The sequence below is a fragment of the Paralichthys olivaceus genome, chromosome 24, assembly GCF_024713975.1.
Source record: "Paralichthys olivaceus isolate ysfri-2021 chromosome 24, ASM2471397v2, whole genome shotgun sequence".
Taxonomy (NCBI): domain Eukaryota; kingdom Metazoa; phylum Chordata; class Actinopteri; order Pleuronectiformes; family Paralichthyidae; genus Paralichthys; species Paralichthys olivaceus.
This window is the reverse complement of record NC_091116.1, coordinates 5,160,036-5,187,801: the sequence shown is the minus strand read 5'-3', so window position 1 is coordinate 5,187,801 and position 27,766 is coordinate 5,160,036. Positions and strand designations below refer to the sequence as shown.

General features: G+C 41.3%; 1 protein-coding gene across 5 annotated transcripts in view; it reads right to left on the bottom strand.

Moving 5' to 3' along the window:
* Positions 1 to 27,766, bottom strand: part of zranb3 (zinc finger, RAN-binding domain containing 3) — a 63,529-nt gene that overhangs the window by 6,821 nt on the left and 28,942 nt on the right. For all 5 annotated transcript variants that reach the window (XM_069521473.1, XM_069521469.1, XM_069521474.1 and 2 more), the window contains 6 exons: positions 26,214 to 26,664; positions 21,497 to 21,805; positions 17,065 to 17,219; positions 11,119 to 11,223; positions 7,447 to 7,589; positions 523 to 663 (listed from right to left, as the gene is read on the bottom strand). In XM_069521473.1, the coding sequence (XP_069377574.1) occupies positions 523 to 663; positions 7,447 to 7,589; positions 11,119 to 11,223; positions 17,065 to 17,219; positions 21,497 to 21,805; positions 26,214 to 26,664 (1,304 nt within the window). The remainder of the gene's footprint in view (positions 1 to 522; positions 664 to 7,446; positions 7,590 to 11,118; positions 11,224 to 17,064; positions 17,220 to 21,496; positions 21,806 to 26,213; positions 26,665 to 27,766) is intronic.

Sequence of the window (27,766 nt, the reverse complement as noted above, 5' to 3'; positions counted from 1 at the left end):
TTACGTTACCAGTACAAAGGTGCATGATGCACAAAGACAATTCTGTATGTAACACCAGGTGGTGTGTACATGTGTGTATGCGTGTGTTGCAGGTTTCCATAGAGATATCCCCTCCTGGGGTGAGCTGGCCATTGCATCTCTCCCAGTAGATTGTATTATGGTCTATATTTACTGTACTAACACACTCACTGGGCCTTTGTGCCTCTCCCACAAGGCAAACAGATCTCCATGGAGACAGCTGAGGGAAGGAAAATGAGAATACACAGATTTCCAAAGAGAAATCTGCGCGATGAGACAAACAACCTTCATGTGCAGACCATGAAACCTCATCTTTAAAAACCTCAACAAACACAGCATGATTTATGAACCGTTGTTTGAACAGAATATATAGGAAATGTGTGGGCTAGAGGTGAGTTTAGATTTTATTCTCATCAGTTGTGTAAGTCTTTCAAAGATGTGAACACAGCTCGCCCCCTTTTCCTGCCCTGAACATCCACCCACATGTTTGCCCCTCTGTCCTACCTCTCTGAGGAAGGTGGCGTGAGTGAAGAGGCAGAGCTCTTCTTTGTGGAGAAGTTTTCCTTCATGACCAGTCGGACGCTGCCTCCCTCCTGCTGGACCTTGTTCAGGGAGGCCTGGGCTACTTCATCTTTACTGAGGTACCTGTGGAGATGCAATACATGGGGCTGTGAGGGAATGGAGGATTTTACATAACCAAAGAGCTTGATGAAGAGAGCCGATTCACGTGTACAGCATGGGGGAGAATTTGCATGGCTGCCTGCAATGTGAAAGCACAAGCATCTGTGTATCTCTGAGTGTTCAGGCGTGTTATCCTCTATCTTGATAATGCATCCTTAAAATAACAGTGAAACACTGCACCGCTGAAATAAGAGGTTTCTTGTTTGTCAATTGCGTAATTGCTTTCTGCTACCTCAAGAGAGCAATGCTGACCGTACCTTAATTTAAGACCAACACAGAATGCAAGCTCAAGTGGGCACAAGTGTATTTGATAGTTGAACAACATGAGCACGAGAAAGGATGTAAGATAGGGCCCTTAACGAAGCTTTATACAGCATCCACACTTATCTAGAGGGATATTACAATACAAGTTGCATTCAAGTCACATTTCTTATATGCTGCACTTTTTCTTTCACGCATCATTCATACACTGTCGGCACAGAGGCAATTCGGGGTTCCGTTTTTCTCCTGCCATGCCACCCAATCTCCGACACCCACAGAACCGCCAAAAGGCCTCAATGCCCGGTGAACTTTTGTCTTTGCACCAGTCTTTGCAAAACTGCAGAAATTCTTCTTTTCATCGCTTATTTTCTATTCTGTTGATGTGCTTTTATTCTGCTTGTCCTCTCCTCCTGCTGAATCCCATTACTATTACTATTGCTGCTGCAGCAATCTAATTTCCCCACGGGCATCGTCAATCATCTAATCTAATCCATCTACCCCGCCACAGTTTTTTATGGCCCTTGTAATACAGATGCTAGGTGTGCAAGTTGAAAATTGCACCAAACACTACATGTCAATCTGGGCAGGATTAAAATGACCCCAGGATGGCAGAGTTGACATGAAATACAGGAGAGGATCTTGGGCAAAAAAAATCACTGACTTGTTTAATCTGGGTGAAGGAAGCGATAGTGGTCTAGAGAAAAGAGACCAAATATCCTCATGCAACATTGAGCATTTCAAAAGAGGATATAGCCATTTTCAGACCAGAGTTTGCCTTTCGCATATGAAGAAAGCAGCAGGTACATTCAGGCGAGGGGTGGATTAGGGTAAAGCAGCAGGAGGCAGGAAGTGACTTATAAATACTTCTGCAGAAATCACGTGTTGTTGTCGAAGAGGAAAGAAGAAACGGTGCTTGCATCGCTATCCAATGGAAATATGCATCATAGTTTTAATAGTTATTTAATAAATTTTTTGACAATCAGGTTATGTGATGATTTTTGTATAAAATATTTTGTTGGTTACTTTTATTTTGACGTTTCTGAGTTAGAGATGCAGCACAAGTCTTATTTTAATTAGATAACTGACAGAAATTCAGCCCTCTATATACGACAGCTGTGTTTTTTACCCATTTCAAGGCTTCTTCTAGTCATTCTTTTTTTTTTTTTACATTGAGTCACGGTGGTATAAAGTTTTATATTCTCATTAACACCTCGTTATAACTAATATCTAAATATCCAGCTCTGGGACCATAACCTCACTCAATAATCTGTCACATGCTTCATTCCAGTTGTTGATGAGAATGTTTTTTCCATTCCATCGTTTTTTATTTCTATTATTAGTAGCTATTATGAAAACAGTATTTCCCATAAGCCCTTAACTTTTGCTAATTAAAACAATGTGACCTCTGTAATGACATCAGGACTGAGAGGACTGAACACTGTGGATGGTTTAAAACAGCAGAGATTACAACAAAAACATAAAGAATCACAAAGGTTTTAATTTCCAAAAGCAGGAACATGCATAATTACCATATTAATTAGAGAGTAATGGATTACATTTATAGAAATCAATAATGCGACTGAATCAGCTGCCTCCTAGATAAAATAAAAAGAAATGCTGGCAGTTAAGCAATGACAGAGGTGCTTTTTTTTTATAAAGGCAAAGAAAGAAAAATGGATAAAGAGAGTGTTTTGGTTATTTCACAGACAATCAACTCAGGTGATTAAAAACGTTGACTAATTGTTGTCTGAATCTATAATTATGCTTTATTTTTCCAAACATTTGCTCTGACAGCAGCGTTGATTCTTGAGCTTAGTTAGTTTAAAATGTTATTGCTGCCATACAAACGGTCGCTCTGTCACCTTTGAAACAAAATCAATACCTGGAACTGCTCCTAGAACTATGAGACGTGTAGAAGAAATAAATCTAACACAATTTAACTGAGAAGGAACATTTACCAAACACTAAAAGACACATAAAAATGGACTGTGGCTATGTGTGAAATACATTGGCTCGTTTTCCAGAAAGGTTGTTTATGGAACTGACATCAAATTACAAACATATATGTGGAAATTCTGATGGATAGATGTAGATTATGAGAATTAATGTGTAATTTTATGCAAATAAAATCTTTAGATATGTTAAAATGAGGAATATAGAGCATCATTTGAGTTTAAGTTTAACAAATAGTAATTTTTTTCTTCAATAATACCCTAATACTCTTGTGATAATTTTCTAACTGAATCAATGAATAAAAGCTGATTGTAGATTTAATTAAAAAAGACAGTGGAATAGGAATGGGTTATTTAATTCTACTAATGGTTCGTTTGTGTCCTGATTACTAATACAATACTGCTCTGTTATTTAAATATAACAGGAAGGCATTGCCACTGTTAAACTCTGCTTTTAGAGTTTCCACTTGGGCCTGCAGGCTATGCAGTGACATTTTTATGCATTACCACCACCTCCATCTGGACAGAATACTTTCTTTGGGAGGGAGATGGAAGGAAGGTAGGAGGTAGAAAAAAAAATAAAGGGAAGATGGATGACAGGAGGCAGAGAGTGGAGGAGGGAGACACATCAAAGAGGAGAAATTTCTGTGGAAGCTGAGGGGAGATGAGGAAGAAGGTAACTCTCCATCAAACACAGGAGCTTCCTTTGCTCCAAACAGTCCCAGCACAGAGGCTGCATGAAACGAGATACCTTACACTAAACTGGAGTCCAACTGTGCTTCTGGGAGAGTGTGGATGTGTATGTTTGCATGTTTTTATGCGGCTAGGGGCTTGGCCAGTAATTCTGTAAACCAAGATGACTGCGGCTCCTTCCTATTGCAATGCATGATCCAAACCTCCTCCAGAATCACAGGCCCATCATAATAAACATGTGCCATGACATGTGTCATGTGTTTAGTCTGAAACAAATGCTAAATTCCGATCTATTAAAGCTTTGAGTTCTGGCCACAACAAACCAAACTTGAAGAAAGTATGTAGTTTGCACTCAAGCAAATTCTACAGGGCACCATTAAAAGGAAAATTTGCCATCTTAGGAAATACACTTAATTGCTTTTTTGTCAGTATTTAACAAGCTAAGTGTGAAGCTAAAGCAAGAAGCAGATACAAATAAATTCCTCACGGTACTAATATACCATAACCTGAAAATATATAATTCCTCTGGCTGTGTCTGTCACTGGCATAAACAAGGAGATTTAGATTTTTTCCTGTTGCTTGGTAACCCCTTGGCTGCTGGTGATAGCTTCATATTTAAGTGAAAATAACTTTTAATAGTTTTTACAGCTGCAGTAAATGTAAACACAGAAGTGGTGGAGGTTTCAGCAGCTCTGACAAAACGCAGCAGCCGACACGATTTGCACTGGATTATCTGGACATGGTTTTCTGCGGGTAGCCATTTGATGCACAGCTGCAGGAGAGCTGTTGCGGAGCTGTGGTGGCAGCGGGTTGCTGACCCGCGTCCACGCAGAACCACAGACAGCAGCTCGAGCTCTGGCCAGGCCCGCCTGCAGTTCAGCACCGGGGCCAGACACTGCTCATCTGTGTGAAATCACACTAACAAGCTGCTGCACCGGTCAGGCCCCAACTGAAGCTGCTGTGATTGATCGCTGCTCTTCTGATGTGTCCTCAGTCAGACACGTCTGGTACAAGAACTGTGGTTAATGTCAGATGTAAAACATCTGGTTTTATTTATTGGAAATTACATATAACGCAGTTATCTGAGTTTCACCATTAACCCGGCAGATGTTATGACAAGTTGAAGTTATAACATTAGTGTACAAATCTGTGCATTATAGACTATACACCACAGTAAATTGTTAACTGAATGTTACCAACTACTGCAGCCCACGTGATGCTGATCCTGTACATACTGTTTGTGCAGGAAATTTTTTTTATAACAATGGCGTATAATAGAAGCAATAAATCATTTATTGTCAGTGTTTACTGTAATTTTAGCAATGATACGCGCTTAGCCAGGATGCAAACTGGATTAAAATCCTCTCAACTCTTCTGAAATCACTGTAAATCACCATGAGTGGCTTATGACGGAAACACACACAGTGTTGGAGACCCAGGCAAAGTAGATTAAGTTTAGAGCAGTTGAAAACTGAGCGTCTCAGTGCTGCGAAGGTGAGTCGAGATCACCCCGCTGAGCAGAAGCTGGAGCTTGATTGGTTCTGATTAGTGAATAAATCAAACAGGTATCAAATCAAGCTGGGCCAATTGCCTCCCACTCACACCTTGATTAGGTTCATGCACCCAAACACACTGAGTGTTGAGAAACACTCTCCCTCACTAACGCACACATCCACAAGACTACCCTGTAATTGGCAAACTCTCCCTGCTCTATCTACGCCAGCTGTAATTAGTGTGCCAGCAACAATGCTTGTTTGTCAAAAAAAAACTACAAAACACAAGTGCACGTACACAGCGCTCATCCGATCTCTTTCGCCTCAGCTGACACACACACACACACACACACACACACACACACACACACACACACACACACACACACACACACACACACACACACACACACACACACACACACACACACACACACACACACACACACACACACACACACACACACACACCCCTTCCTTGATGCCCGGGGCAGTAAGTTTGTACAAATCTGCTCATCCCTCCGTGAAATCTCGCACATCCTCCCTTGAATTCTGACATGATGTTGGAAATTAATTCATCTCACTATTTTTACTGTTTTAAAATTTACATCAACTGGCACAATAGAGTGCCAGGTCAAATTATTTCTTGCTCGTCAGCCCGGAGGAGAAGACATATGTTGTCTTGCTGCAGTGTTTACAGATTCAGAATTATAACGGGGGAAGATTTAGTCGTCTGAAATGACAACTGTTGATCCCAGATTTGGTTGAGCTGATTTCTGCTTGCTTGTTAATAAAGCCAGCTCCGATAATAATTCATTAGAAACACCATCTATGGCTGAGTTTTGATTTTAAATAAGAATCCTGTGAGAGGGGATTAAATGAGCACCTAATGGCCTCCTTGTAGTGATACTGTCGCTAAGCGCTGAAGCTAAAGCTGCATCCTACATGGAGACATGGAAACAGAGAAGCAGTATTGTTCCTGTACTGTTGAGTAGAGCTAGTAAAGTAAAAGAAGTAAAGCTAAAGTCCTAACATTGTGAATGTGATGAGAAAAACTGATCAGACTGACATTGAACCTAGAAATCACTGGAACTATATAGAAATAAACACCATCCTCATAAAGATATTCACTCATTAATTGTTTGAATGATGGTGTTCATGGTTGAGATGTGGTGACTGCCAAGGCCATAACTAATTAGATTTGTATTATTTTCCTACTCAGCAAACCGCTCAGTGACCCTTGTGCCCTATGGATGGGAGCATTGTCCTTCTTATATAGACCACTTCCATCAGGATGGAAATGAAATGTTTTGTATACTTCATATTGATTTGCGGTGAACCTTCCCTCCAAAGGGGGCAAGTGGACCATGCCAACAAAATCCCCCCTACAGCATAACAGAGGCACAGGGGTCAAGCATTCAGGCCCGTACCGTCCTCTTGGGGTACGTCACTCATGCACTTGCCCACTTCACAAGAACCGAATAACATTTTTCCTGCAGACCAGTGCTTGTGGTTTTTGCACCAGTGAACTCTCAAACATGTGAGATGAGGGTTTGAAGGAGTGCAGCCAGCGATAATATCCCCTCTGTAGCTGATTTTAAACATGCACTGAACTATGGACGTTCTCCGGAGAGGAAGTATGTGAAAACACAAATGTCTGCACTGGACTTTTTGTGAAACTGTTTCCTCCGACTCCGCGAGTAAAATGTCCGAGTGAGGCCATGTGAGAATACAGCAGGAAAATACGTCACGTCCTGTCTGCTGTGTGCTCTACCTAGATGCAACCCCTCGCCTAAATGTTCCCGGACATTTTCCTGTTTTCTTTTAATGTGTCTGGCCTGCACAATCTCCTGCTGCGTTCCTCATATGTGAAAAGGCAAACTCCCGGACTGATGTTACTGTCACATATCACTCTCTATTTGATTCTATTCACCAGGCAGTTTCCAGATGTCACTTCAGTCATTATTCCTGTTGAAACAGCAGCCAGTTGAGCCGTCATTGTGACAGCAGCTCCTGCCATCTGAGCCCCAACAATGAAACCTCTCTTGTCGTCTTCATACAAAATCTGAATCAATTGGGCCTGCTTTGCATTTTCATGCCGCAGAGCATTATTGGATGTTAATTGTTTAATCGTATCCTACAGTGCTCCTGTGTGGGAGCATCTGCATTCCTTCAGTTTCTCCACTCGTTTATTCAGATTTTTCTTTTGTCACCAATCTGTAGCATGAAAGAGCTGATATTAAGCTTCAGCTGCTTGGATACGAGGGGTTTATTAAACCACTACCAGAATTGTAAATCACAGCTAAGTTTTTCAAAGTCAAAGTATCCGTTTCCAGCTTGAAACTGACCTCTTGGTGCTGGAATGAGGGCGCTGGTTGGCGGCCAGCTGCTGCAAGCCGAGCGTGGGGCTGTGGAAGAGGAGGCTGCTGCGACGGAGCAGTTTCTTCTTCATGGCTGCCAGGCTGCTCCACTCCTGAACGAACCTCAGCACCTGCACAGAGGACACGACATCTCACTTTATATTCAATGTTGAAAGCTGAAAACCAAAACGTCTGCGGCCTTCTGCCTATTGCAAATTGATAGTTTGGACACTGGAGCCTCTTTAAAAGCAAAATATTTCTTCACTTTTTCTATTTGGAAAATAGACTTGAACTGCAAACAAACAATCTAAAGCACAAACGCACACCAATACACACGCGGAGAGAGTTTTCCACATAGCTGAACAAAACTCATCAAACCAAGAGAGAGCTGTATATGCTTTCAGCCAAGTCAAGGATTCAAAGAAAATCCACTGGCAAAACAACAAATAGCTCACCAAGCACCAAGGCCTAATGGGCAATTTACCTACGTATATTACATTTGAGAGGTGTCTCTGTCTCTCGCACAAAGATTATTTCAGTGGAGATAAAACTCAGCATGCATTATACAGACACTTTTCAAAGCCAGCCAGGCTTGCTTTGTTGATGGTTTAGCAGTTGAATAATGCATTTTTTTTTTTTGTGACAGAAATATAACTTGCTGCTCTTAAAAAGCAAATGTGAAACAGCAGTGGATTTCTAATGGAGAAGGGAGAGGAGACGTTGGAAAAGAAGATGCAAACGATAAAAAGCTTGATTTGATCTGGAGGTCAGAGTGATATGAATGATATTAATTATTATTCTAATCTATGACATATATAGAATAAGAATATGTAAAAAGAGTCAAACATACATAGAGAAATAACTTGTGCTCCACTGTACAGACTACACATTGCTTGAAAACATAACACAACATAGCAGTGTGTGGTTTGTGTTACATTCTAAAAGCAAGAGAGGAGATTACACAACACACTTAAAACTTCTGGTAAAGTTATCATGACTTATTAACATCATTTTCTCTGCTTAAAAAACTCTTAAAAGCCACTCCAGGAGGAGGTAATATGCTGAATAACTTTTATCTTTACCAGGGTCGAAACGTCACGATTCTACGTTTTGTCACAAAGATCAACTGTTTGTACAGGAAAGCTTTGAGAAACCTCGTCCAGCATGTGCTGGATTTTCTGGAGTCTCCCTGACAGGAAGTAAGGACGGAGACTGAGATGGCAACAGTTTCCAGAGGTCACTGAAAGTTTGCACAAAAGTCCAGGAGTTGAATCGGATGTCAAAGGTCCTGACATGAGGAGGAGAGTGGGAGGTGTTTCCATCTTCCTGCCTCTCAAAGGTCAGAGGGGTTAATATGAGAGTGGCACACATTGTGTGGGTGGAAAGTGGTTAGACTTTGATTTCGCACTATGAAGCTGTACAGAGTTGAATGTTAATTCTGCTTTTATCTCCTAAAGGATAAAGGTGGTGATATTCTGTTTGTGCCCCATGAAAAGAACAAACGACGTGTGTGTCCAGAGCCTGATACAAAACATCTTATTCCTGTACAATTTCAAATGTTATTTAGCCACATCAGTGCCCTGTTACCTCATTAAGACCCAATAACATCAGCATTTCAGAGCATAACATAGAGCAAGACTTCAACTTGTACTCCTGTTTGAGTAATCTTTACTCAAAACTGCAGGAAACAGCTTTTTTGGGAAATAGCTGAGGCTATTTGAAAGAAACTGAAACTATAGATTCATGTCCTCAGCAGGAGCAAGCAGGTGTGAAACCTTTACTCTAAAAAAAATGGACGGCTTGTCTCCATTTCCTCACACCATCTAGAAAGCAAACGTCATCTTGCACATTTGGAAACAAAATACCAAAGTTAATATACCTGTCACGCCTAATTATTTTTCCTTGCTCTTTGTTATCATGCAAATATTGGAAAGAGATGTCACGGTGTCAACGCTCTAAACACGTTAATAAAACACATTTTGTTTCCAGTTTTTTTCTAGATTTCGATTTCTAAGCACATTAACATATCAGAGTCAGAGCAACGTTTTGACAATTCAGGGAAAACGACCTTCCCAGGAGCACATCAATGCGGCATAGATTGCATTGTTTCATTCCATGTTTTATGAAATATGGATTATTCTGTTATTATTCAATTGCATAATGATTGACCATGACTTTATTTCAATGATGTTTGCTTGAGCGGCCTCAGGCTCAGTGGTTTTACGCCGCTGCCACCCAACCCAAGACGTGTTGCTGCTCAGTATTGATTTTGATGGACAATGGGAGTGTAACAGGGCGTAAGTGATGGGTCAGGGGATGGATGCAACTCACGCCTCTGTTCAACAAACCAGCATAAACAACGTGATAGGTGAGGCGTCTGTCAGCGGCACGGCTGATTGCAGGATTTAATATTTGCTGGTTGGCGTGTGGGGTCGTTTGAGGTGATGAGCCGTCTCCTTTAACGACCCTCATAAAACTGCAGTTTTTCTTTTGCAGGTCTCCTTGGCTGCCCAAACCTCCAAAACGCCCCCTCTATCCCTCCCCCACCACTCTACCCATAATTCCTTCAACCCCTCCTCTCTCTCTCTCCCCCTCCAGGCTCTGCAGTGGTGGAGGTGGGCGGCCATACTCCACCTATTTGTCAGGCTCCCGATGCAGAGCTGCTGATCTTCCTCTTCATGATCGGAGGTGTGATTAGATTTTACATGGCAGTGACACACACACACATCTGTTAGGTTTAACAAGCCCATGGCCTCAACTTCACTGGCTCGGAGTGAGACTAATTTATCTTTAAGGTAAATTAAGGTCGTCCTTTAAGCAGCTGAAACTTTCCACTACATTCATGAGGATATTCAGGATTTTCTGTCTTCTTGGAATTGTGTTGATTCATACAGTTGCATTTATCACCTCCACCAACGAAGTGGTGTTTTCAGTGCTATTTGTCTGTTTGTCAGCAGGATAACACAAAATCAGATTTTCTTGAAATGTGGTGGGAGGGAGGGGTGTGCACCGAAGAAGGAACCCATTAAGTTTTGGAGCGGATTTGATTAAAGGCTCATTTATGCTGCTTACATACAAAAAACAATATAACCTATCCCTGCCCTGCATCCTATAAGGTGAGGTTGCGATGTCATACATCTTAAGAAAGATGCAAAAGTGGCCTGTGTGCGTCTGAAGCCCCTCCTCAAAACATCTGACATCATTTCATTCCTATGATCATCTTGCTTGAACGACTGGCTACACTGCCCGCCATGATTTACGGTGGTCCTGCTCTATTTTGTCTGTATATAGATGTGCGCAAATACAGACCATTAGGATTTTTAGCCTTTTTGTGAATTCTGCAAGAAATAATGGAGAGATAAACAGAATCAGGCAATGTAGACGGCTGATTTCTATGAGTGTGTGTAGTTTGGTGTGTCTGTTAGGGCGTGGTGGAGATTTGCGCTCTTCTTAGTGACAATCTAGTCTTTGTAATCAACCGCAGGAAGAAAAATAGTGGCATGTTTTAGAACCTAGAAGTCAAATCCAGTGTTCTTACAGTAATGGCCCATTAACTGGATGCACCTCCTTCATGTTAACACTCCAAACCACATGAACACCCACACACATTCATGAGAAGCAAAACACACACACACATAAAGCCCAACGGGAAGGACAGACCTGTTCTCGATTTTCCCGGCGCCGTGTGAAGGCCTCGGGCAGGTCGTCCCAGCTGGTTAGTTTGATGTCCAGAGGGATGAAGCTCAAGTTCAGCGCCGTACCATCCTAACAGACGAGGAGACAGGGACGGAGAAGACGGCCTTAAGCAGAGAGATTTGTTACGACTACTGCTACTAACACAACCATCATCGTCTGAGATTTATTCTTGAACGTCTGTGGAGCATTTGACATGTTGACAAAGTTTTCTTTCCACCAAACTAAAACAAGAAACACAAAATGTTGCTGTGAACCTAAGGGGTTGACTCATTTAGAATATATTTATTTATTTATGTTCATATTATAATGTAGTTGTGAGCAGATATAAAGACAGTTTCAGTGTTAAATGATACTTTTAACATCTCCTCTTATTAAACCAGTGTAAATGATAATGAAGGACCATATAATAATTAATGACTGAAAGATGAAACAGTTTAATTTTCTTCGATTTGAGAGAATTGGCAATATCATTTAGCATTTGTAGATTGGTTAGAAACTAAATGGCACCAGGTAATTTAATACTTTAAACTTAATTTGAGCAGAGCTGATTCGTTGATGGAAAACAAATCTGCAATGAATCTTCAGTCGTTTTTTTTTTTTTTTTTTTATCAAAATGCCACAAGAAATCACAAATAATGCAACTGGATAGAAAAGAGGCTTTGACCAAAATAACTTCATTTGCACAGTAAAGCAGAGAGAGACACCCACAAAGTACACTCTGTGGTTCTTTAAAGCAGTAAAAGTACATAGTGGCGCCATCACACTACACACACAGTCCCTCCATGTTCTTTGGAGGTCCCTGCCTGGCTCCTCATGTTTTCCTGTCCAAACAGTTGGTGAGACGTGGGACGCTGCTGCTGACTCACTGGTGTAATCAAAGCAAACACAAGTACGACCACGCATGTTTCCCTCGTTCAGCATTCTTTCTGAGCGAGTGACGACACAGCAGAGTTATTGTTTCACTCGCCTGACCAAAAATAAAAGTCAGGGTAATATTGAGGTTGTATAACATAGATACAGAATCAGGAGGAGGAATCGATCGCAAACACAACTTTTTTTTTTTTTGCTAACAAATAAATATCAACTCTACGACTCAAACAGGGACAAGAGAAATGATGAGAAATGATAAGGTCCCCTATATTCTGAGCTCATGCTGCAGCTCTTTGCCATTGTCTAATCAATTTCACAGTATATAAATTATACAGTCTATACATAGATAAGTGTGTGATTGTCATAATTAGTTGGAGTGCAATATTGTTTTCTTTGAATCTGTAGTAAAATATTAAGATTAAAAACATGTATAATGGAGTCGTTCGAAGTTTTTGAAATTTTAAAACATCATACAAGATACATTTTACTGACTTTGCTTCACTTTCCAGTGTTTTCACTGATTTATGTGCGAATACCTGCAAAGCTAATAAGTACAGCCTCAGTTATACTTTGTACTATGTGTCCTGACAACATCCTCTCAGGTGAGCTCGTATAACTGTAAAATTTAAATCCACAACATATGTTGGTATGAGAATCAAATTAAGTAAAAGAAGAACTGGTGAAATTGGTTTTAAACACATCTCCGTCCAACAAGTTTCATGGAAATCCTGAAAATCTACCAAACGAACCAGCAGACACACAACGAGCAACCTGGCAGAGGTAATACGTAGTGTGCAGCACATGAGACCTGAAAGTTGGAACATGTAGAACAACAGCAGTCGCTCTATAATTAGAAGCTACATCACCGCTGTTGTTGCCTTTACATGCAACATGGTTCAATGTAGCCACGTTTGTACCAAAGCTACAAGTCTCTTCAGCAAAGCAATCAGATTTTTAATGACTAACTTGCTGAGTCTAATTAAATTCAAGTTCTATAATCTGGACACACTTCATTCTTTATTGGTTGCCATGGTAATTCTTGTGGCAACCAAGGTGCTCGTTGGATGATGATCTCTCTAGTTTCCTCCTCTTGATTCTATTGTGAACACCACTCTGGAGATGATGTTCCTTATTTGACAGTAAATGTGTATTAGTACCAGAAATAATGTAAATTATGAAAGGTATGAAAAAAATCAACTGTGATAATAGATCATCATACTGCAGCGGCTCGGATGCACCTGTAACAAATAAGCAAAGAAGCTATTACAGCTTCATTAGTGCTAACTACTGACAATTTAAAATACACGAGCAGCCACTGACCCACTGTGTAAACGTCTCTCAAACCAAAGTCAAACATTTCACAGAAAAAGAAGCTGACCAGTGAATTTAGGTAAAAGCTACTTTCTGGAAGTCAGGAATGGAAATGGAGGACGAAGAGGAGACAGGAGAGAGGATCAAGTCTGAAAGGTTAATACCTACTGGCAGCCGACACGTGGATTTGGAGATACACATCAACATCAGGAAGTTTTTCCTGTGCTGCACCCTCAGTGCACAGAGGCCCACGTGTTTATTTGGATTATGGTAAAATAAATATCATGGGGAGTCAGGGGAACGGTGGAGCGGGTTGTGCTGCAACAGCACAGAGCAGGATTAAAGCTCTGATGCGACTGAAAGGAGGAATACTACAGTCGACACTACCAGGCTCATGAGTAACAGGTTTAAACATAAGGTGTTATTAAAAATCAGACAACAATAACTTGTCGTGGTTAAACACACAAATGACAATTTTCAAAGACATTTTCAGGAATAATTGATAAAAAAATAATAATGCAAGGTTGTCGTTGTCATTTGTTTGCAGTACAGGGCTCCTGTTGACTATATTCACCAGTAATATTATTTCTCAGGGGTGAATGTTTGCATGTAGCACTTCTCCTCACATTTCCATTTCTTTTTTGACTGCCTGCCACATGTTTACACTCATATGCAAGATCTAGTTAGCGAACATGGGATGCAAGTGAGTCGCAGTAATGACTAATGCGATGACTCAAAGCGAAGTGAAAAATGTGTGTGTGTGTGTGTGTGTGTGTGTGTGTGTGTTTGTGTGTGTGTGTTTGTGACTGTGTGCTCTTCTTTCCCAGTTTCTGCACAAAACTATCCACTAACTGCTCGTGGCTAACTCTGAGCGAATAAAGGTGTCCTTATTGGAATATTAACCTTCTACACACATATATTTAAATGTATTGCCCTGATAATGAAGGATTTCTAGTGAGATTTGTCGTAAAAGAAATCATAATGCGAAAAAACAAAATATGGGGAGTGACAGCAAAGGATTTCAAATGAAGTAGAACATGTGCTGGTAGTATCCTGATGTGGTAAGCCTCACCCATCTGCTCCTCCCCGTCTTAACATGGAAAACACCACCCGCCTGCTTCAGAGCAGGCAGGGACACTGACTCCTTGAATAAAACAACAATTTGATGTGTAGAAAATGGACATAAAATTCCTAATACTCTCAATATTTCTCATCCAATCCCCAGTGACAAATCTTCCTCTGATTGTGCACTGAGCGGCCCCCTGTGTGAATTCAACGCGCGGTCCAGGATTATCCCGACGTGACAGCTTTCCAGCCAGAATTCCTCCAGTTTATCATTTAAACGACAGCGGGGGACATTTATCTCCGCGGCTTATCGTCTCAGCCACGCGTACACGACACTTGTCTATTGCCATCAGGGTAATATTCCATTGGTGATTCAGTTCAGTGCTTTGGTCTTCTCTATGTAAAACCATCTTGTCTCTTATCTACGTTAGTGGGGAAGGAACCTGATCCCTCATGAATGAAACAAAAGGGTGTTAAGTATCACAATGCGATCGATGCAGAGGTCTGCTGGCAAGTGGCACTCAGGAGCAGTGCCGAGAATGCACAGAAGAGTAGTCATTGTCAGACCAGGGTTAAATTATATGGTTTGGCTCAGCTCGATGACAAAAGCACCCGAAAGAACATTTTTCTTGATTATCTGAATGAAATTCCTGAAATCTTCAAACCAAACCCCTCAGCCAGTGACTCAGCAGTTTATTTTAAATAAACTCACTCTGGCTCAGGGCCTTTGTTGCCCCTTGAAAATGTATTAATAAAAGCTTGTACCAGTGATGTAATGCTTACTCCCTCAGTGGTCTGGGATCTTCTGCCGCTGTCACCACAAAACAACAAATTCTAAACAATTCAAAAGGAGATATCCTGAAAATCAAAAGAATGAGACAGCCAACGTAACCCTCGCCGTGACATCATCAGGGATATTTTCTCACACTTGACAAAGCTTCACCAGAACAGACAATGTTACTGTTTTCAGTGGAAACTGTCATGTGACAAGTTAAATTAGCTCGATCATTAATAATTTCAATTATTATTAAAAAATACCAAATATATTGAAGGAAATCATTGGTCTACAGTCTTCCTGAGAGCTGATAAAAACAGGAGAGTTGGAAATGAAAGACAAGAAGAAGTTGGGAGGAGGCTTGACGATCGTTTTGGTAATCCTTTGGTAATTCCTAAACCTTTAACTTGTATTGACTGAGAGAATATTAATGGATTCAAAGAGCTTTTCGTTCGTCTTTTACCACACAGCCCTGATCAATCTCTGAGACAGAAAAAATAAAGAAAAACATCTGAAATGACTCAGACAGCTTTTTGTTCCTGCAGTAGCAGACAGGATTATTAATCAAGGTTATAGAGGTTATTCAGAATCTTTTTAATACAGTGCTAAACCTACACAGCTTGTTCATGTGTGAATTAAACACAGTTGCTTTCAGTGCCAGATTGTATGTGGAATAATTTGCAGGTGTTTTAATCACCTTTATTTTCGTTCATTCTTAAGCTTTGACTTTCTTAATGACGTCTGTGTGTACTTTCTCACATCTGTCCTATTTGCTAATTGGAAACGTGTGACAGAACAGCACGTCTCTTGCTTTTATAACTGTATTGTTGTTCACGGCTCAATCTTGTCGAAGAGATCTTGATCTCTGAGAGACTTCCCTTTCAAAAAAAACAAGGAATTAATTATGTTTTGTTCAGTGTTCAGCTGAATATGACACGAACAAGCTGGCGAGGAACAAAAAAGAGGGTGAGAGGTTTCAAACTCCACCTTCCTGTGCAGTTTTACTTATTCTTATTGCCTTGAGACCTGAAATGATTATTACATCACACACTTCTGACTTTCATTTAGAAAGTAGAAAGAGCTCCTGACACTGCAGAGGATAGCTCTGCACTTTTTTTAATGGCTGCAGGAATATTTAGCTCCAAAACATGTGATATTAAAATAGCATGAATTCAACCAGGCCACAATATGTTACTGCAGCAACAGAGAAAGATTCATGGGTAAAAGGAAGGATAAATTAATGGGAGATGATCACTTTCAAATTCTTCACCACAGCAAGATCGACTTGAATGTCAGTGACGCTACACACAGACCTTGGAGACAGACTTATGTTTGTGCATTACATTTATATTGCCTGGTGCAGCTTTGATATAAGATATAAGTACTATAGTAGGATTGTCTTCTATAACCATACAGCAGGTGCATCTATATCTAAATATTTCTGATAGTGTTTTCCACTGACTAAAGATGTGTATTTTATATTTATAGTTGTAGTCACTGGCAGTCAAACTCGAGTGACAAAGAACATGCATGTTTCACTGCTGCTTAAATTTAAACTTAATTAATGACCTATAACCTTGTGCTGAAGACGACTCTGATGATCTTTCAGGTCTTTTGTTATTCTTTGATGGAAATACCGTTATAGGCAGAAATTACATATTGCATTCGTCATTTTTTATTCACGAAAATCTTTTTTTCTCTTACTTTGGTTTTGACCAAACTGCCACCTACACACACCTACACACCTACACACACACACACACACACACACACACACACACATACACACACACACACACACACTACCCAAGTGTCTCACAATTCAGCATGAGTAAAACATCTTTGCGTCCAAGCGTGATTAAAAATGTATAATCAATCTCTTGCAGTACCTTGGAGTACAAATAAATTCGGTCTGTGTACTGGCTGGCGCAGAACTGCAAGCCCGGGTAGACGGGATGGGTAGCGCTGTCGTCATCGCCATCATTGTCCTCATCGTCGTCATTAGCATCAGCAGCAGAAGACAAACACACGGCAGCTCTCCGGTCTGCAGGGAGGAGGGAAGAGGCTGATTAATATCGCACTGAGCACATATTATCGGCTCATCATTGGCTTTCACAGCTTTATTGGTGCCTCTGTTTGCTCGCTCGGTGATGCAATGGGTAGCAGAGACATTAAACTTCAGCAGCTTGTAAATGTAATTACACAGAACACAATATTGAGAAGATATGACATTTTTAGCAGATGATGTGAAATGAGTATGCATATGCATTATGGATTTGAATGTATGATCCTATATTTATGCGTTCGGATACGAGAATCAAATAATTACAATATGAAATAAAAATGTTGAAGTAATTATGTGTGACATTTTCATATAAATAGAAATGAAAGTCAATTTCCCCTCATACCAACCTGCATGTGGAGGTCTCAACTCACTTTCCCTGGTTTTTTTAAATTAGTATCAGCACAAATAAATATTTGTTCAATTTCTATCTACAAAAAGTTCTTAAAATGACAAATAACTTTAATTATTCTTTGTTTTTTAGTAAATCTTTTCAGTGTCCATGTCAGGAATCATTTCATATTTGACATATTGTCAATGCTGAGCACACAGCAGACTGGAATACACACAGGATGTCTCTCTAAATTGGACCTGATTGGTAGATCACACCACATGCTGATCATCGGTTTCAGGTTTCTGCTTAAATAATAGGTGGAAAAAATGAGCCATACATTTGCAGAGTCATGTTTTGTTTTTCTGACAAAAGCCTCAAGTCATGTCATAAACCAATACCTCCTTTAGTTTGACAACACAACGCATAGTATGGATTTTTAATGCTCGTGTGATCAGGCCACTTGTAGATAGAAATTTTAAAAATAATTTTTTCATTTGTCTTTAGTTTTTAAGTACAGCTTTAACAGATCAGTTCCACTTTGTCGTGTAACAGTGCAGCCCCGCAGGAAGCCCATTTCTTTGACAGACACCTTCCAAATTATTTTTTCACAAGTTTGCCCAAGAATTTGCTGAACAACGGGATGAACAGCAAGAAAGTCAAAGAGCGAGAGAGAGAAAGAGACAGAGAGAGAGAGAGTGATAAAATGACAGTCACAGAAGGAGAGAAACAGAGAGAGAGAAAAGACATAGCGGGTCATTAATGTCAGCTGTGTAGCTTGCTCATCCTGCCAGCATCGAGCAAGAAAAGGTCAGGCGGTGGAAATGAGACCGCCGCTGCTCGACCACGCTTCATTTAGACAATGACCTATAACACTCTGATGATACTTGCCTTAAATCACTTCGTGTGGCCAGTTGTCTGCCTTGTCTAGTGCGTGCGTGTGTGTGTGTGTGTGTGTGTGTGTCCATTTGGCTTGCTAATGGAGTAAAATAGCCACACAGCCGGATGTCTGTGACAAGACTGTTTCCGTGGAACAAGGGCTGCCGTGTACCTGGACACGGTCTCTGGTGGTTATGGGACAAATCAGCGAGTGAATGACAGAGGAACATCCTGGGACAGATATCCCTCCCAAGGTTGTCAGCCTAAATGAGCCTTACATTTTAACTATAAGGTACCATGTCATTAGAGAAGATTACAACTGCTTTGAACCATAGAGTGAATATAAAGATAGATGACACGTCTCGATTTCCTCCCACTATCCAGAGATGAAGCCAAAAGTTTGAAATGATAACAGAGTTTTAATGTTGAGGTGCAGCTATTAAACAGTTGGAAGCTCTTCATGATCTAACAGTATATTATATTTTATATGATCATCCTTTAATATTTCTGTTATAAATATATTCTATGATAAATTCATTATTTGTTTTTTATTCACTTATTTATTGCCTTTATATGCCAATCATTTCTGTCTTCTTATTTATTACAGCCTCAAACTCAACACTGGATAATGTTTAAAATGTCTGCACATATTTGAGAATTAATGATGGCTTCCACCACTGATTTGGCTAATATCTGTGATGGAATACGGTGCTAAAAATCTTTTTGTTCAAGCTGAGATCATTGTAACAAGTAATTTCCTCCTCTTGACCTATGCCGCACAATGTCCACATCGTTCATTTTTATTCCTGCCATTCTTCTAGGTGTAATTTTCCTGGCTCTGGCACATGCTGTTCTGATCTCACCACGTGCGTCTGCTGAAATGCGGCCCTTTATGTGAGGAAATATCAAAAGCATAGATCTACAAACTTGGAACCAAAACATTCTCAGGACGATAGATTTTCACAAAATCTCATATATCTGTCCTTCATCTGTTATGAAACCTTGCAGCTCAGCAATGTGCACCCTATACTTGTTGAAAGCACGCCCCTCCACCAACACCACGATGTCCCCAGTTTGCAGTGGTGGAACGCGCCAGCAGCATTAAGTGGGCCATTTATACAATGGGGGCAATTCATCTTACAAAGCCGTCTTATTAGACTGTCACTTACACAGTATGAACAGTGCCTTCAGAACACCCCCAGGGATTTATCCGTTATTTTACTGTGAGAGAAAGAAAACAACGCCTAATTGGACTGAGTCATCTCATCTTCTGCAGGATCGAAACAAAAGATATGAAAATCCTGCACTCTTCAAACGGGAAGACGCTCGGCACGGCTGATGCTGCTGGAAACATTTGAACTAACCTTCTAGAAAACGTGTATCCGCGTTTTAAATGTTTGGCTCATGCAGATAAACAGAGCGACAGACAGCAAGGAGGGCGGGAGAAGGAGAGGTGGAGCGGGAGTGATTGCCTGTTTGTGCAGTGAGGAAAGTAATCTCAGAGCAATCAAGAGGTGGGGGCGGCCGACAGCTCTGCGGTTTGCCTTCTAAAACCACAGGCAGGTAGAGGAAAATTATTAGACACCGCAGCTGACCCCATAGGTCACTTTTACTGGACAACTGCTGTGTTTCATATTAAAACCCACACTGTCGGAGACAGACTGGCAACGGCATGTAACTAACAAACTCACAAACCACCAACAAGGTTAAAGGATGGACAGATTTTACATGTATAGATAGTTGTATAGATTTATACAGAAGACAGATGCATAGATAGATGTATAGATGGATGTATAGATATATGGATGGACGGACGGATAGAAAGATAGAAAGATTGATAGATAGTAACAACAATAATCGTGCCCCCCAGCCTCAGAGATAAGCAATTCTTTGCTCTTAGACCAGCAAAGTGTTGCTGTCGCTCACAAACCAGTTTTTGCGGTCAAGAAGCCCTGACTCTTTGGCTGTCGAAAATGTGGAAAAATTTGAGAATAGGCTACGTCTTCAAACCAGCCCTCAAACTGCCTCGGTGGAAAGAAGAGTAAAAAAGTATAAAAACCTCATTTTTTTGGGCCTGAGTGTGGGCAGACGCAAGGCACTGCAGGGGAGGCTGCAGAGGGATCCAATCCTCGACCATTAGGGGGCACACATGCAGCTACTGAGATGATGAAATCAAACACTTGACAATCTCTGGGCACTAATAGATGTCAAAGTGTGTATGTGTGTGTGTGTGAGGGAACAGTATATGTGCCAAGTTGTTGCACACTAATCTTAGGAAGTTAAAGGGGAGTAGGGGTTGATAGCTTGCCTGTTAAAACTTAAATGACTTGGGCAATATTCATTCCTATGTTAAGTACCTGCTATCAGCTCAGTTTCATCCTTCAATAACTCTGACCCAAAATGTCTGCCTACTTTCAGAGGCAACACCCAGGTCACAGGCTTTTCTTAGACTCTGCTAGTCTGGCAATTTTTTTAGAGCTCTTCATATTGCACACGGTGTAATTAGTTCTTTGTAATTAGCGCAATTTATTGCTTTGTGTATCCCTTCGAGACGCAAGTACTTGAACACAGAGGTCTTAATTTGCAATATTACATACTGTGTAATTGGGAATTTGTCTCTTCACATCCCTCAGAGACTCACAGACATGTGCAAGTATAACAGGAGTGGACGTGGAAAACAGGTTGCACGGAGGGAACCTGTGCCTTTTATGTAATTAGACACCGGCTCACTTTATTAAAAATAGCCAGTCAGGAGCTCATCGGTTACCTACTGGACAGTTATCGAGCATTGTGTGTATTTTGGTACTCCAAACAGGTCACTTGTTTCAACAAGCTGCCCCCTGGAGCTTCTTCAGTGCAGAAATAGGCAATATGCCCAACTAGACACTAATAATAGTAAGAATAATAATGCCTAGCCCCATATGGAATGAGATATAGTCCCTTATTGGTTTGAAGTGATGATATTAAACAGCATTAGATAGGCAGGTGACAATGAAGCACCAGTCAATTTCCCTAGATATGAAAAGGAGAAGATTGCAGGTGGGATTACCCGGTGTGTGGTCAGGGGGGAGGCAGCTGCCCGCGCCAGCGACGTTGACGCTTCGCTCTCCCGCTGATTGTTTGCCTTTGAGCTGCCGCTTGTCCTCCTCCTCTGCTTCTCCTAGTTTCTGTTTGTCTTTCAGCAGTTCATCCTTCCCTTTCTCCTCCCCCTCCTTGCTCTGTTTGTCTTTACAGGGTTTCGGAGGCTGGGCTTTTCCCAGGCTGAGCTCTGGCTCGCTGACGGAGCTGGAGAGGACGATGCACGTCTGGTCCCTCTTGGCTGAGGGGGGTTGCTGAGGCCTGGGTGGCTCTGAGCCAGCTGAGGGGGGGAGAGAGGGAGAGAAAGATGAAGATCACTTTATTGGCCGAGTTGCAGAGTGTAATCAGACTTTGAAGAGTTTCATTCCCAAGTGAGATATCCATCATCTGAGGAGTGTGCCAGTGTGACAAAATGAGCACCGACATGAAAGTAAAACTCAATATGGCTCATTAGTGATATTATTAGCTGTCCTTTACTGACGATTTTAGGGGATGTGATTGTGCAAGATGGATAGATGTTAGCATGGCATCGTGGAATTTGTAAACACACACGTCTGTTAGGGAGGATGTCAACCTTTATCATTTAGAGTGCACATAAAACATCATCCAAGGTGTGTTTTTCCAAATCATCACATTATCTGCTGGCTGACGGCTGCACGTCGACCTCTAACTGAAGGTGTACACTGTTAACATTGTTGTCATTGCTCAGTAGCATGTCGGCAGTGAAGCAAAGAGCTGCAGATGGAACACCTGCCTGCCACCATACCCCCCTCCTCCTCCTCTCACCAGCTCTCGGATCAAACAGCCAATATAATTTGCTGGGAGAATGAATTATGCTTGTGTCACATTGCTTTGTTAATTGCTCGTCTGCATCATGCGCAATCAAATACAAACAAAATAACTATCAGTGACTGCTGCATCTGTGCACCCGGGTGGTGCTCGAACAGCTGATAATGGTCGACTGCCAATCGTAGATCTCGCTTGCAAAAGGGGACGTCACCTTGTAGATGCACTATCAAGCTCCCTCTGCACCTCCATTCCTGCTGAACTGATTCCTATTCATGCAGAATGGTGTAATTCTGTTAAGGTCAAGCAGAAATACAAGCCACAGAAATGTTAATGAATGCAGGGATTAAGCCATTACTGTTCATAGACTTCAAATTATTTTAAATTGTGCTTTAAAGTCATGTTCCGAGGCACCACCACCACTCATATTAAGAAAACATTAACAGACAGAGGTAAGTTTCACATTCAGTCACTACAAACTTCTTCAAGAGGAAGGGCAGCACAATTTCCTTTCCCTACTTTCCTCGTTAAATTTAAATCTTATCCTTTCACATTATTGTTGAACTTGAGGTGTGAAATCTAACAAGACAGTAAGTTGCGAGACTTGGGGGACGCAGAGGGCTAATTAGTGATCCCGCCTCTCTGTGGCTTGTTTCTTCAAAAGGCCAGCCTCTAAGTCGGCTCCCTCAAATGTCATCTGAGTCTCCGGGCTCCTGGCCCCGCCGCTGCCCCCCTTCACTAACAAGCCGAGCGAGACGGCTGTGTTAAGCTGTCCCCACCAAGGAAGATGTTAACGGAGGAAATCCTGCAGGGCTATGCCTCGACTTTAACAGTCGACCCCCTTGTCCCGGGCCCCTGCAGTAAGAGCCCCATTATGTCTATAAGGGCTTGATAAGGGTCCAAATCCACACATACACAAACATACTACTATGTACAGATACATTCAAAAAGCATGTGATCCCATGTATAAGTCAGTGACTTAACCTCATGAGGACTCGCATAAAAATAGTACAAGCTTTTATTGAAGTCTGCAGGGAGCCAAGCAGCTGCAATCAGTGACAAAGACTTATCAAAGAACAGGGAAGCAGTGAGTGCTCATTCAACTCCATTCTGTTGTTAAATACTAAAATCAGGAAAGGATGGAGTGCTGGCTGAAAGTTGGAGAGTGCCAGGAGAAAACCCAATTGCCCTTTTCCAGTATACATCGCGAACGCTATTTGCCGAGAGAAAAAATGCTGGTCTTCTGGTGAAAGAGCTGAAGGACTGAACCAAGCCCACGCTCAGCCTATACAATAAAATAAAACTGCAAACACATTAACTCGAAACTCCTGGTTTAACCTGAACAAAAGTTCAGATTAAACCACCTGAGGCGGTAAACCCTGTCACATAAACTGCTTTCAGACGTGCACTGAAGTCTTTCAAAGAGGCTGTATGTGAGAATGCAAATGTCCGAGTTAGTTTCTCCCCAGAAAACTCTTCCTGTTAGCCCCTTAGGAAAATGGCAGGAAAATGTTCAGTGGGTGCACAACTACGGCGCCAGCACGGGGGTGAGATGAACGTGCTTGCAACGACTTGTCACCAGACGATCTCATGCTGAGGTCTTCATATGAGAAAGACAATCTCCGCTTTATAAGAAGCTAATAATCCATGACAGCTCTATTTAAAGTAATTACAGTACTGACAGTGTAGCACAAGATTCAATTGGCTCCTAATAAATTGATAATTTTTGATTAAAAATGTTAAACTTTTATAATTAAATGCAATAAAATAAATTCAAGCATTAGAAGTGATGGGGAAAGAAAAGTCAACTTCTAAATCGCAAGAGTTGCATAAAAAAAATTACAGCTATCCAAGGATGTCTCCAATCTTTAAAATAACGTCTTTTACCATTTACTAAACTCCTCCACTCAAACAGGCAAGTGTCCAATTACAGCTTAGCAACTGTAGCTGCTCATGGCACTACGTCAGGCATTGGATTTCACTTTGGATTTTAAGACCAATTATTTTGAAAATGATCATGGATTTCAAGAATGGAATCAGGCAAAGTGATCTCCAGCGACGCAATTCACCGCTTTGACATTTGGTAGCCGTCCTCTAACCTGCCATTCCAGCCACTTTGTTTCCCATTCAGCTCAAACATTTTTCAACAAATCATAAAAATCTTTCTTTCCTTTTAATTTCTTAATTTCCCTCTGGCACAAACAGATCAATATCCAGTTGCTGGTTTGGTATATTTTTGGCACGGGGCTCAAAACTGCAAAAATGTAATCCAAATCCCTTTGACGCTTGTTCGTCTGTTCTGTTACATTAAACAAGAAGCTATGACGTTTTGTCACGTGCCGATATTTTCTGATTTTCCACAACATGTCTTAATACCATTGATACGACTTGACACGGTGTCGCAGCTTCCTTTGCATCTGTTGTGAGAAACTGTTGCTCCTGAAGCGATAACATTTCTCATGTCGTGCTACAGGCTCTGAGCTGATTATTTTCTTGCATTTTCCACGAGCCGAGAATTGCGGTGCCAAGTTGAGAGATATCTCCATAAATACAGTTGTTATTTTTCAGCACAGTCTGTCATTTACAAATTTAGCAGGTTGTTAAAATCCCTGCGTCTAGTGAGCTGACACAGCCTGCTGCTGTGAATGCAGAGTGCCGCTTGTGACAAAGAAGAGAGTGTGATTGCTGAATAGTTATCAAGCATCTGCTGCATGAAATGTGTGTGTGTGAGGGTTGAATTTTGTTAAAAAGTGTGTGTGTGTGTGTGTGTGTGTGTGCGCGTGTGTGTGTTTATGCTGCTCATAACCAGAGGTTCAACTGGACGAGGCAGCAAACACACCAGAGTTTATTGTACAGTTAGATAGATGGGGTAAACAGGGGTAAAAGAAAAGATCGTTGTGATATGTATATATTTGAATTTATTTTCTGTTTGTATTTGTGATGTTTCTGCACCTCTATGTTTTTTCAGGATTGTGCATCTTAAGTGTGAGAGCTTTGTTTTCTTCAAACAGGGCCGTGCAGGTTGCCAGCCGGGTGTGCATGTTGTCTAGTGCTGTTTATATGTATTGAATCTTCTGGTAGTAGACAGGAAACAGGAGCAAGGTGTGAAGATAAATAGATTCTTCTGACTTTAACTTACAGGGCTTCTAATATCAACCTAACCAGCATTAAAAGAAGCAATAAAACTCATCCTGCTTCACCTGTTATCACTGCTGAACCTGCATCAGAATTGTTATATACATTTTTAAGACGTCTCCGAGATGATCTGATGCATCTCAGACCTCTAAAGAGCGTGGACCTGCAGCCTGCCAGGTCAGAACGACTTCCCTCCCCTCCCTCTTGCAAAATACAATCATAGGCTGTCAGAGATATCAGCTCGAGCCGGCTCAACTTTTCCCCAAGTTCGTTTGCAGCAATAGTAGACCGCCTGCACTCTCTCTCTCCCTCTCTCTGTTTGACAGGTGAGAATTATACTGTGTCCTTGTCATCTGCAGAGAGCGAGGGAGACAGAGAGACAGGGAGAGAGAGACAGACAGACAATATTCTCCTAACAGAGCTATTTCAGACTCTGGCAAGCCTGCCTCCATCTTTTCGCTATCATGCATCTCCATCTGGAGAAATCTGTAATGCTGTTCAAAACTATTATGTCAACAGACTGCTGCGATTGATATTGACGGGAGGGAAAATAATGCAATGAATGGATTTCAGCTTCGTTTGCTGCATTTCAAAGCAAGAGATGATGGAATTATTGTCATTTTCGTTTGTTTTGCAAATAGTGAAATGGGGTTTAGGAATTAATAAAAAGAAGAAATGAGAGGGACACACGGGCCGATACGCACATGCATTAGGGGAGGATAGATTAGATGATTTGTCCTTATTTGTTTATTGCCTCCTAATCATACCTGGTGTGGCAGAAGAAGAGCGCGGGAACTCGCACATCTCGCAGTAAGGCAACAGGCTGCTGTTGGAGTAGGTGCAGGACCCACAGTCCCACATCTCAGATGAAGGCTCGGGCTCTGAGAGCTTCCGCTGGGCCATGAAGGAGCTAGAAGTGCGTGGGCTACCGGCGCTGATCCCCCCAGCCGTCAACCTCCTCTTCCCCCTAAATTGAGACCTGGGGCTTGGGCTGGGCTGCTGGGTCTGCAGCCTCTTCAGCTGTGGGGAGAAGTCCTGGTCAAGTGTCTGGTCTCTCCTCTCCTCCCTCTTCTCCGAGCTCATCCTACTGCCAGCCGATGCAGCAGTCGTCTCTGAAGAGATGGAGGGAGATGTTTCTTCATTTTCTGCTCTCTTCCTCTTCTTCTCCATGCTCGGGGAGAAGAAGGAACGTATGTCATTCTGCTTGTCTTTATCAAACTACGAAAAAAAGATGCAAGCTCAAGTTAGTTTTACTCTCCACAGCACAAAGTTAAGATTAAGCAACACAACATTGTGACAAATTCCTTTTTATCATCATTGTCACAGAGCAATTTTACCCTTCGTTTGTTCATGTCTAGTGATCTCTGACTCACGATAGCTTTTCACATTTCAGTAGCTGACAGGTGAACATTCAGATTCAGTTCGTTACAGTTTCAGCTTCAATTTATTGTGCAACTTACAGCACGTTGTACAGATTAGTTTAAAAGGGGCAATTCCTCTGCTATCATTTCTCAAACAGATTTACAGCACAGGGAGAATATTTTAGGTACTAAAGGTTCCACAGTTACTGAATATGGAGCAGGCAGACGCCAGAGAGAAACAAAAGGGCCACTCAGAGAAGAAGATGCCAAAGTATCTCATACTGTCTGAAGACACGGGAAGAGATGAAGAGGACAGAGACAACATAATGAGGACATTGTGGCAGTGGGACATAATTTATTTACATGCATTTATTGTATTGGGGGATTTGTTTTCTGAGGTTATATTTGGTAGTTACAGGAACATAAAGACACAATGTTAGCGCCTGCTGTCAGCAAAGTTCCTCACATCTTTGCCTGCCTTGTCTTAAGCAGTAACACAGGAACTTGCCATTTTTTGTTGCAGCGATGACGTCAATGTTGTGAGTGACTGACTGCATATTGCAGGACAAATTAAGTCTTGATTGATGTGGCTGTTGCAAATGTTTCCAGGAAATACTGTATTTAACTGTACTGTTATCTCAATTAGTCATCGACAAAAGTACCAGAATACCAATGGTATTATTTAAACTGTCTGTGGGAAGTTGTGACACTGTATCTCTATGAATATATGTGAGTACTGTGATTTGTGAATGTGTATCTGAATACGATTTTTACACATGTACATGTCTCTAGATATGTGCAGAGAAAATGGAACGCAAATGTTATTTTATTAAATGTCGGTATAGTGAAAACTTTCAGTATTTAGCACAAAGAGCTGGAAAAATAATTACAAGTAAATACAATCGTGAGTCAGTCTCAGCTGTCAATCATGATGTTTCACCAAGTTTCTGTAACATCAA